General features: G+C 49.9%; 1 protein-coding gene across 10 annotated transcripts in view; it reads left to right on the forward strand.

Moving 5' to 3' along the window:
* The window catches only part of LOC144144961 (protein lev-9-like), a 300769-nt gene that overhangs the window by 160302 nt on the left and 128330 nt on the right, over positions 1 to 12137 (forward strand). For 6 of the 10 annotated variants that reach the window (XM_077676523.1, XM_077676464.1, XM_077676468.1 and 3 more), the window contains 3 exons: positions 11135 to 11188; positions 11284 to 11455; positions 11815 to 11991. The exons of 1 other annotated variant lie outside the window; for it this stretch is intronic. In XM_077676523.1, coding sequence (XP_077532649.1) covers positions 11135 to 11188; positions 11284 to 11455; positions 11815 to 11991 — 403 coding nt within the window. The remainder of the gene's footprint in view (positions 1 to 11134; positions 11189 to 11283; positions 11456 to 11814; positions 11992 to 12137) is intronic. 3 more of the 10 variants (XM_077676477.1, XM_077676509.1, XM_077676502.1) reach the window with 1 other exon arrangement.

Below are 12137 nucleotides of genomic sequence, written 5' to 3' on the forward strand. Positions count from 1 at the left end.
GCGCGCCGTAGTGGAGGGCTCCGGATTAATTTTGACCACCTGGGGATTTTTATCGTGCGCCGAAATCTCGTACACACGGGCGTTTTTGCTTTTCGCCTCCATCATAAAAGCGGCCGCCGCGGCCGGGAATCGAACCCGCGACCTCGTGCTCAGCAGCGCAATGCCTTAGCCACTGAGCCACGACGGCGGGTGGGACACGCTAAGCGCTTTCCTAAGAGAACTCCTAGCAATGTACATGGCTACACGTCACTTCCGCAATTTCTTCGAGGATCGAGAGTTCCGTATCTATAGATGGACCACAAACCGTTGACCTTTGCCATCCGCTCTTATTTTACCAAATTTTCCCCTCATGAAACCCGCCATCTGTTTCTCGTCGTGGAATTCACAACGGATACACAGCACTTGAAGGGACAGGACAATGCCGCCGCGGATGTGCTCTCACGTGTCGTTGCTTCAATTTCTAGTTACCGCAACAGACGCAATCATCGACTTCGCCGCACTCGCCGCAGTGCAGCAACACGATGCTGAAGTAATAGCTGTCCGCGAAAACCCCTATGCGCTGCACCTTAGTGAAGTTACCGTGGGCTAGCTGTTCCCGTGCTTTGCGACATTTCCACGCCCTCTCAACGTCCATCCGTCCCGGTGAATTTCCGGCGCATTGTTCTCCATTCCTTTCAGAGACTGTCGCACCGTGGAATACAAGCCACGCAACACCTGGTGACGGTGCGTTAGGTTTGGCCGGGCATTAACAAGGACGTACGTCAGTGGACGCTCAGCTGTCTCGTATGCCAGCAGTCAAGAGTTCAACGGTATACCAAGGCCCCTTCCGGCTCGTTTACACCAACCGAACGTTTCGACAAGGTGCACGTAGAAATTCTTGGGCCCTGGCTTCCATCAACCGTGAACACGTACCTGCTAACCTGCGTCGATCATTTCACGCGTGGGACCGAGGTGTTTCCTCTTCCCAACATCCCAGGCGAAAAATGGTGTACCATAACCTCTTACCACAGATCAGTGTCGCCAGTTTGAGGCTCCACTCTTCAATAACCGGCTGACCCTTCTAGGCACTTCCCGCATCCGTACCACGGCATACCACCGCGTTGTAAATGGGCTCGTTGAGCGCTTTTACCGCTCACTCAAGACCGCCCTCGGGGAACGACATGATACTTCTAATTGGTCCACATCTCTACCGTTGGTTCTCATAAGTCTTCGAGCTACTTTGAAGCAGGAACTTCTCTGCACGCCCGCAGAGATGGGCCTTGGTGCGCCGCTACGCCGGCCAGGAGAGCTTTTCACTCCGTTAGATTCATCATCGTGCCCTGATCACACCGACGACATGACCAAGCTGTGAGACTCGTTTCGCTCACTTCGTGCGCCCGCAGCACGCTGCCACAGCGTACGGTTCCCCATGTTCCAATGGAGCTGGCGACGTCCCCCTATATTTTCCCTCACTGTGACTCGGTGCGGAAGCCCCTGCAGCGCCTTTACGACGGACCCTACCGCGAAATTCATCGCGCTGAGAAACATTTCTCTATGAATTTAGATGGCAGACAGTACGCTATTTTTATTAGCGCCTCAAAACCGTAAGTGGCTACCTTGCCTGAAATATAAGTGTTCTACTGTGGCTCTTCATTTTCATTGCCTAGTGCTGCCACAAGTCAGCTGATACCTTCTACGTAAAATATGCGTGTTGTACGGTGCTCGGCATTTTCGTTGCCTAGTGGTGCCACAAGATAGTGGTCACTCCCCAGTGAGATATCATTGCAGTGCCATTGAGCATTTTTGATGTGGAGATTGAAAGTAAGATCAGGAGTCCCGTTGGACACTATTACCAACCGTAGTGGGGGTATGAAGCCCTTATTCTGATGTTAGACGGTGAGCTTCCACCTGATCCCAGAGGAACCGGCCCTTTTTGTGCTGTGAGGGGAGCCCCATGCGGTGTGTGCGCTTTGAAATCGACTACAATTGTTAGCAAATGGAGGGTAATCTCCTCGTCTGTCAGTGAAGCTATCAGATTAAACGTATGACTGAGCTTTAAGGCTACTTTATACATTAACAATATAAGGTGTGGTGGCGGTCTTCTTACAAGAATACAGTGCTACCAGGTCGTGGCGGACGTTTACGTTGCCGAATAGAATTCTTTTGGCAGGAAATTGCGCTGTATTAGGAAGGCCGTAGTGGGGTCATCATTGCGTTGAAAGCTTTATAACACCTGGGCTATAATGAAGTCTGGGCTAAAACGCCTTGGGGCGTCTCCCGTGATTGAATTAGCATTTGTAAATTAGCAAATTAGCCCTTTTTCGTTGATCGCCTTTGCAGTTCCACTAACGCGTACGAATGATTTGGGCATTCCTACTCGTGGGGCAGGTCATACTGCTGTTCGATGGCAAGGGAAAAGGCTGTGTGGTTATTAAAGCGAGGCTACGTTTCAGTGAACGCGTATATCGTGTCGAAAACGCATTGTAGGAAAGACAACTTTCTCTGGCGATGATGATGAACGTTGCTTAAGGGAAGGAAAAAAGCGCTTTCCGTGGTTGGAATCGAACTTGAGTCCATCGCTTTATAAAGCAGACGTCTCTTCGATTGTGACATTCCGACACAGTAGAAGCATTTTGGATATGGAGAGAGGAGCATGGGTGTGCAAAATTAGAAAGAAAAATCGTGCACCCCTCCTCCTAACGACGATGGTTGAACGCCAAGCTTGCTTCATGCAAAATCAAATGGCGAAAGGTCGAAGTCAAAATCGCTGCGATAAAAAGTCCAAACTGCGTCCGAATCAAAGTCAAAGCTTAACGAGTCAAAGTCCAGAACCGTCTGCGTGTCAAAGTCCAAACTCAGACGACAAGCAAGGAATCCCTCAGAATAAAGCTTCCTCTTCAACCATCGTTGTCGCTAGACGGAGGGGTGTATGATTTTTCATGTTGACAAATCCGCGAATAGGCCTTTGCAGATTGGAGCGCACGGCTTCAATGTTCTCCTTTCGAATGGAGAGCCCAGTCTGTAGCGCCTGATAAAAGCTTCTGGACTTGGTTTTCTGCTGTAGCAGTGCCTGTTTGCTGGAGTTTTCAATGTTGGTAAACTGTCTGTCTACCTGTTCCTCCCTGTAAGAAGAAGCAGGGTCCGCGTGAGGCTTATCCGATGTGGCTTTCAGTTTTGGCGGGGTTCGGTTGGATGACGAGTTTCCGCAAGCGCGATTCTGAATTTGCAGCTTCAAGGAGTAGTTTTGTTGACCGGGGGTTGTGTTGTCTCGTCTAAGGCGACTAGTTCATTCTCTAATGGCAGCAAGTTCTTTTACGATCTCAGAGGAGAGAGAGAGAAAGAGAAAACATTTATTGCCCAATCACCTACTGAAGTCCAGGTCAGTTTAGCAGTGGAGGCTGAGGCGTCACTGTCTCCATAGTAGTCCCGAATGTCCTTGGAGATCTTCTAGACATGAATTCAGGAAGCCTCCTGCGCGGCCCAAACGTCTATTCCGGGCGGGGGAGCCAGCCAAGTGTCCCATGAGGTGATGTGGGAGACGGAGGGGGGAAGTTCGGGGGTACCAGTCTCAGCAGGAGTGAGGAATAGAGGGGTATGCGCCGCAAGAACGGCATGTTGGGGGACCGGAGCACTGACGTATGCGATGTAGAATGTGATGAGATGGGAGGGAGCAGGTATGAGCCTGGCGGAGAAGAACAGTTTAGGCGGGAGTGATGCGTGGGTCTGGAGAAGGGTGGTCTTGGTGAGCGATTGTGTAGTAGAGTAAAGGGAATTTACGGGTTGCGCGATGGTGAAGACGAGTGGAAGGGGGTTGCTATGAGATTGGCCACAGCATAGATGGACCCGGGGATAGATCTCGGGAAAGTGCGCTTACTCTTGCCTTGCGTTGCCGTCCATGTTAGCGTGGCCAGGTACCCATACAAGGACAAAGAGGTGAGAAGGATGGCTGTTGAGAGTGTCAGTCACTAGGTTAGAAGAAAAGGGGTTGACGGTATAGGGTAATAATTGCGGATGGCGGATGTGTGAAAATGCAAGTGGGGTGTTCGGTGGAGGTTGTGAGTGCAGCTTGCTCTACGGCAGAAGCAATGGCGTGTTCCTCTAAGGAGGTGGCATCTGTCGGGCAGAGAAATGGCGTTTCTGCGGAAACCATCGACGAGTGGCGTAAAAAGGCTCCGGTTCCTGTTCGCCAACTGAAAAAATGACTGGCGTCTGTAAAATATACCGCCCATTCCTGCTTTTCTGTGAAGGAGACACGTTTGGTGCAGGCTTTACAGCGTAAAAGGGGGCAGCATGCGTGGAAATGTTCATATTCTTAGGTAGGGTTTCTATGCGGATATGAGGGAACGTGGTCCAAGGCGAGGGAGTTGTGGGGATTGGGGGAAGCGACGCAGTAGGGTAGGTCATCATCTGCAAGAGTGCCCGACCCTGGTGAGATGTCTGAAGGCGCGGAAGTTGGGCTTGCTTATGTATTTGAGTACGCTCTTCGATAGTGTTATATGCGCTGGTCTCGATAAGATTGGTAGTAGGAGCGTAGTGGGGCACGCCGAGGATCATGCGCTAAAGCGTACGGACAGCTGCGTCTATCTTGGTAAGTTGGGTGGGCGTGGGATGCAGGTATGGCAGTGTATACAGTATGCGGGACATTGTAAAGCATCTACAATACGTAGGAGGTGTTCGTGTGATACAGACTGGCGATTTGTGACGAGGTGCAGGGGATGACTCATTTGCTTGATTAAGAGTGTATAGTTCGAAGTGTAGGGTAGGAACTACCGGAGTAGTGATAAGTAAGACCGAGAATTTTTAGGAGAGTCTGTTTTGGGGGTATTATCGATGGAGATGATGAGGCCGCGATCAGGGGCTCTGCCTTTCTTGTTCGTTATTATCATGATGGTCGATATGGAAGGGGAGATAGACCTATGGTTCGAACATGGTAGTTTATTATAAAACATGCTTGTTGAAGAGGGTCTTCGAGTTGGGGGGGACTAGAGTGAAATATCATCGGCATAGATGGAGTAGGAGAGGGGGGGGGATACAGTCAAGGAAGGGAGGCAGTTGGGCTAGTGGCACGTTGAAAAGGGTTGGAGATAAGATTGGGCCCTGTTGGGTGCCAGAGGTTAGATGAAAAGACGAAGCCGACGATCCCGTGATGCTTAAAGAGGGTGTGTGGTCTGAGAGGAAAGATTTGATATAGTTGTACATTCGGCTCCCGGAGTTTGTTCGCGCAAAGTTTAAGACGATGGCCTCGTGTGAAACTGCATCAAATGGTTGTAAGTTCTAGGGCGATGAGGCCACGAATTTTTGAGGAGCTCGGGAATTCGTAAAAGCGTGAGAGATGCGGAGCAGTGTGCCTGTGTCGAAATGTCATGACGGTAGCCGGTTTGAGTGTAGGGTGGTTGTAAGGTGCAGTGGTGTTCGAGGCGGGTAAGCACCATTCGTTCTAGAAGATTGCCTACGCATGACGTAAGAACATTTGGTGTAAGATGGCCTTTAGTTGCAGGTTTTCCGGGTTTTGGGATAAGAACGATGTCAGAAGGCGCCCAGGATGAGGAGATCGTGCCAGTGTCCCAGACTGGTTAAAAAGAGTCAGAAGAGATAGCTGAGAGTCTGAGTTTAGATTTCTCAGGATCTTGTCCGTGATTTTATACTACCGGGGGGTGGTGTCGGTGCAGGAAATCTAATGCTCGTTGTAGCTCCTGGAAAGGGAAGGCGGTGTCCATGGAAATTACTGCTCGCGAAGTCTGATTGTAGGGTGATCTGCACTTTTGTAGAACGATAAGCTGCGTACAGAGTTGGCGAAATCGGTAGGAGATTCCTTTGGGGTAAGTAAGAGCTTCGGAATCGGATTCATGCGTTGTGTTGGCTCAATGAGAGTTTTAAGGTGGGACCAAGCGCGTTTTGTGCTCATACTGACGTTTAGGGAATTCCAGAGTGTCCACCAGCTCGTGCTGGCCAATCGATTGGCATATTCCTCTGCCTCCTGAGTGAGTAGATTTATGCGGCGCCAAAGACGGCTCTTAGATTTATCTCCGCGTCAGCGCTGCCTAAGAGATCGGTGAGCGTCCCATATATGGAGTAATGTGGGTCCACGTACCACGTAGGGGGCTGCGAGCGGGGGGGGGGGGGCAATGGGCTTGGTGTGTTTTTTATAGTTTTCTTGAAGGAGGGGTATATATAGGGGGGGGGGGGGGGGGGTGGAGATCATGGCAAGCCGCGAGAAGGAGCGATAGATTAGCTCCCGTTGTGGTGTCCGCTGGTGCATGCTTTTTCCGGCGGTTGTTGTTTAGGGCTTTTTGCACCCCAGATGAAGGCTCATTGGATTCTGTGGCGTCACGGGCTGGATGTAGACGCGTTCGAATGTGCCTCCCATCGTGCGTTGGGATGAATGGTGGACTGACCGGTCGGGGCACTTCGTGTATATTTTTTGCGTATGATGATAGGAAACAGCGGTAGGCGAAACAGTGATCTATTAAGAAAAAAAATCGTGTAATTCTATTCCCATTCCATTCCGAGAAAAAGGCACGCATATGGCCTCGACGGCGCCATCAAACTACAGGAGCGGGCGCTTAACTGCTCCGCACTAAAAACTCTAGCGATTGGCTCTGTGCAGTCTGAGCAGTCACGGCGATCAGAGAGGTCCCGAATCGCGGGAAGCCAGCCCGACAACGGTGTTTGGCGTCCAACCGCCATGCAGACCAGGAGCGTCCGTCGGTAGAAGCAGAACTTTAATTAATCAATCGTCTCTCGTTCTCAGGCACAAACCGGAGTTTTGCATCCAGGCCGGAAACTGCGGAAAACCAATTTGTGGGCGAAATATATTCAGTTCAATAAAAGTGGAAAGGAAACTTTGGAAAGGAAAATTTCCGAACATATGCATCCCTGCCAGGTTCGCATATGCATTCGGGAGATCTGACCGGGGGGACGGTGGGAGAGGGGCTAGAAATAATAGTAGCCAGAGAATATGTTAATTTACAGTAATTTTGATTCTGTTACAACAGAGCAGGAACGGAACTGTTTCGTCGAAACTACTGACAAGGTACACCACCGGTCAGTTGCTAAATCTTCGGCGTGGCTTACGTCCCCTTTTGAGAAAGTCCTGGAAATGCTATCTAGCGTAACAATGTTCGCTCCTGAGACACTTCGCCAAAAGAACGCGACTTAGGGCTGTGTCAGACATAGATGCTCCAAAATGGGTGCAATTGTTCTTTACTATGCTGAACTGCCTCTCACATTAAGCATGTCTTTGGTACTGACTCCATGTTACTGAAAAGTTCAACTTGCGCGCATGGCCAACTGTGCTTTTTAAGCTCTGCACGAATAACGGCGATAGTTGATGTAGAATTGGATTGTCAGGGAGCTCCGGTGCGATGCGGCCAGACTTGGAGAAAGGTTTGGCCGAAAAAAAATGAAAAACATGTTCTCTCTCTCACTTACTCAGTCACAAATTTCGGTGTCCGATTGCCACGAAAGCGAACCATTCGTTACACCACATAGTGCTTGGCGCAGTGACGTATACCGGCAGCGGTCAGTACCTGTCCGCTGGTCTGTACATCATCGGCATGCGAACGTCGAAGTACATTTGGGGCACAAAGTGTGAGGAACACGAGACTGGGAAGCCCTTTTCAGCGAGCTACCGTAGGAAACAACGCGGCGACTACAGTGTTCGGGCTAACGACAACGCAAATACGAAAATAAAACAACGCATTTATTCTTCATAAATAACTGCCTGACCCCCTGCAGGGATAGAGTGAGAAAGCAAAATGCGGGAGCCCGAGTCTCAATTTCAAATTTGGCATGAAATGTCGCAACTGTAATGGTGAATGACCCTCGGTGACAACATATCATCGCGAGCCGCACGTATTTTACCTCTCGCGATGTGAAGATATCAAAATATCTATTTCAGAAACTGCATGCAACAGTAGCGATTCGTACTCCCCCATTCGATAAGACGAATGAAGAGTCACACATAACGTACGATTCTTCTCTATCTGCACGAACGCATAGGCCAACTTCAGCGGGAGCTGGGGAACAAAACGAAGGGGCGTAGGCGACGAGTCGTAATTACAAATGCAGTTAACCTTGATTTAACGAAGTCACCCGGACCCGCGAATTATTTCGTTAAATCGGGAACTTCGTAAAATCGAGAGAACGACGAATTTAGTTCGAGAGAATGACAAATTTATTGCCAAGTGAAAAAGCTGGCGATTTTCGTCGGCGCGCTTCGTAAACAGCGGGAGCACACACTTCTTGTAGCTGGCCAGTGAAATGAAAGCGTCCTCTGCACTCTCGTGTGCCCCAGTAAGCCGTGTCAGAAGGTCGACGGGGTCCATCACCTTGCTTGGTGTGGGCACGGGAGCTTCGACAGTGTCCGAATCGATTGCATCTTCAGACTCCTTTTGTGCGCCAGAAACAAGCTGCACTATCCCCTCGTCGTCGAGAACTTCTGTGGGGTCAGTGTCCGCGTCTGCGTCGGCGTTCACGAAGTCGTCGAAGTTCTGATCTGCGGCCACCTCGCCGTGCCGACTAAGCTCTTCCCAACTGGGCGATGCCCCTTCTTGCTCGTGTTGCGCGCTTGTGGAGCCCGATACTGCCTCGGAAGTAGAAGTGTGGAAGCTCCTTTGGAAGTGTTGAGGCAGTGTGCTACTGCTGATACGCTGACAGCACACTGTCTGGCATTCTAGGCGCCATAAACTTGGAAAAAACGTTTTTTCTGTGCATATTTTTTCCGTATCGCTTCGTTAAATTGGGTTTGGTGGCGAAGTTTGTTTCGTTGTTCCGAGTTCGTAGAAGCATTAAGCCTATAAGCAACTGCGGGGGAATCCTAATTCGTTCTTTAAATCAGGAAATTCGTAAAATCGGGTTTCGTAAAATCGGGTTTCAAGTGTACTAGTCAGGTTTTTGTGAAGGCGAGAGACTTTATTCGCTGCACTTTGCAAAAGGACGCGAATTGACGTATAGGAATCAATGCAACATACATCGAGCATAACGCAAATCAAGAACTTTGGGGAATTTTGCAAGAACACACCAGTGCATAAGTTTTCAGGTGGGTTAAACAGAGACAGGAGCAAATCACATGCCTCAAGGCAAGTACAGTAACTGTCGTAGAAGTATGTGTGACGCCAAGTCCACGTGAAAGCGAAGTATAACAGACCGCCGCCGTAATGAGTAATGACAAATATGGATATGTTTTAGGCGCCAAGCCCTCGAAAAGTGGCTACTTATTCCACAACACGCCATTCGCCCATCGGAACCGTATCGTCATGCTGATACGCGAATTGTTGAAAATATGCGACGCCTTTTCCAAAGAGTACGGGCACTCACAATTTGCGCTTTGGATCAGCCTATATATGACAGCTGTTGCAAGAAGGGCAATAGGAACATCAGTAACTTCGACACCATACCGCAGTGCTTCCTAATGCTTCCATCGCAGCGAGCACGTAAAGTGCATTTGCCTTGTTGCAACCACGTTACCGCGCCACGAGCCCGAAACATACATAATACGAGGTGAGAGGGCGCAGCAGTGTGCACCATGAGTCATGGCACGAAAAATCATATATGCATTATGGAGTTAGACGTCCATCCAAATGTATTCCTTAACCCACACGCAACCGGAGAGTTAATTACACACTGCCCCATAACAGGAATGGAGTGACGTCATTATCCCGAAGCTAAATGCAATCGCACAATGAACTTGTGGCTGTACGTACGAGTAGATAGCGCCAGCAGCAACCACCACAGTGAGCGGCTCCCGCGACGAATAGCCAACAGCGAGTGCAAGTGCAAGAGTGGTGCTCAACGCGTAAGCCCCGCCGGTCGCGTAAGTAGCGCGAGTGCACTCGCCACACGCACGTGCACTCGCCACTCGCGATTGCGAGCGGGGCTCAGCTCTCGAGATTTGTGAGTGCAGACTCGCAAGTGTAGAGTGCACTCGCACTTGCGAGTGGTGAGCAGGGCTCGCCGCGAGTTTCGCTCGCAGAGCGGGGCTCACCAGGGGTGGAGCTCGCACTCGCGAGTGCTGAGCGGGGCTCGCCGCAAGAGGCGCTCGCACTCGCGAGTGGTGAGCCGGGTTCACCACCAGTAGGGCTCGCACTCGCCAGTCCTGATCGGGGCTCACCGCGAGTGGTACTCGCACTCCCGTGTGGTGAGGGGGGCTCAGGGCAAGTGGCGTTCGCCCTCACTCACACTCGCACTCGCCAGCACGAAACAGCGGTGAGGCGTACTTATCGCTCACTCTTGAGTGGTGAGTGGGGGTATGTGAGTGCACTCATGAGTGAGCCTGACGACCTATGGACTCTCAATAGAGAAGTCAGCACAGGGAATAATCTGGCCCCCTTCTGTGTAATCGTACTGGCCGTCTGATTTCCTGGGCAATAGTTCTTGGGATCTCGGAGGAAGTAATGCGAAGATTACTACCGTCACCTTTATGGACGTCTACATGGAGTCAATTTCTTTAGTCAAGATGATTGGTGGAGGTATGTGGCCCTAGTTTCTTCATGACTTCAAATGAATCGACTACGATGCGAACGTGGGTTGGCATAAGGTGATCACAGTCATAACGTAAATAGGTGAGGGCATATAGGATGTCGTAAAGTTTTGTTTCGGCACTGCTAATGGAATATCACAATTGAAATGAAATAGGAAGGGTTCGCCCGAACGGCTGATGCCGCGTTTGAAACATGAGAGCGTCGGATAGCCCGCTGCTTCTACTTGTATTGGAGGAAACAGTTCCTATTTACTAAGAATCCCGGAGGCAGTGCTTCGTTGTGTGAGTATGAAACGGCGCTGAGAACACCGGAACGCAGACAAGTGTACGCAGAGCGCTCTGTCCGTGTGCCATCGTCTGCTTTTCTGTGTTTCTCGCACTTTTTTGTACTCAGCCGTGCACAGTCATGGAAAAACGCAATACCAGCACGAAAATCTGAACCGGAATACGCAAACTTGAAGAATATGGATAGTGGCGCTATAATATCGGCCAGCTAGTGGTATATTAGAAAAGGCACATTTTCAAACAGTGGTACTCCAATAAAGCCGTGCGAAACTTAATTTGACTTGCATGGAAAGAAGTCGGGCTATGTGTGTGTTCTGGTTCACATTGTCGTGTTCACGTTTCATTTGTTCATGAGTGTACGAACTGGCCCGGCTAAAATCCCTTTTTCAGTTAGTTTCTTCGTTGTGGCTGACGGAGGGCATCATGTGCAGCTCCTCAGGCAAGGTACTTAACGTCGAAGGTTTACGAGTTGTTGTTTCTGTTACAAGTACTTCAGTGGTCTCTTTGGAAAGAACACGACGTCCCCGCATTTATTTCAGGAACGTCTGGCACACGGTGCAACAGTGACTGAGGCGGAAACAAACCTTGTGGTACGATGTCATCCCGGCTTTCATTTAATAGACGAGGGGCTTCGGAGATATCATGCCTCAGAAGCGTCTCTGCGCTGTCATGGAGGTCAATGGTTTCCCGGATATCCATGGTGCACTGAAAGTAAGTAAAAAATATGAATACGACAAATTTTTCTGAAATCAGTTTCTAGGCACAGAGTGGTTATTTACAAAAAAACCATTATGGTCTTCAAATAGGTGAACACACGGCCGTTAAACATAATGTAGAATGTACTGATGCTCATCAAGTAACAATGCATTCCTTCCTTGACGTTATGAGTCAGTGCGATGTGGCCTGCAGTGTATCAAAAGACGTTATATACGGCTCACCAAACGCTTTTCGAGGAAAGAAGAGTGTTGTATGCAACACCTGCAGCCTGGGTGTTGATGAGTCTAACTGCCAGTGCTTACTTCTTTTTTGGGACAGTGACGTACTGAGTTCCCGTCTTTACTCTGCCGCAGAATCATGCAGAATATCCCCTTCTTCAGTAAAAGGCGGACAACCAGTTTTGTCCGAGGTGCCACATGGGCAGAGCGTGGAATTCACCTGTAACTCAAAGCACACACTCCTACAAGACAGGTCACCACCCACCTGTCAGAAGGGGAACGTTGTCGGCAGCCTCCCCATTTGTAAGCCAGGTGAGAAAACCGTATTGCAGTGACTCGAGCTCACTGAGACCACTGCTGTATACAGGGCATCAAGGGTGGCTGTTTGGTTCTGCATACCAGAAGTGGGAAAGTGCTTAAACTTAGAACAAGCGAACGAAGAAGAACAACACAGGACG

The sequence above is a fragment of the Haemaphysalis longicornis genome, unplaced genomic scaffold (assembly GCF_048455015.1).
Source record: "Haemaphysalis longicornis isolate Haplotype H1 unplaced genomic scaffold, Haemaphysalis longicornis Haplotype H1 scaffold_1, whole genome shotgun sequence".
In the NCBI taxonomy this organism is placed as follows: domain Eukaryota; kingdom Metazoa; phylum Arthropoda; class Arachnida; order Ixodida; family Ixodidae; genus Haemaphysalis; species Haemaphysalis longicornis.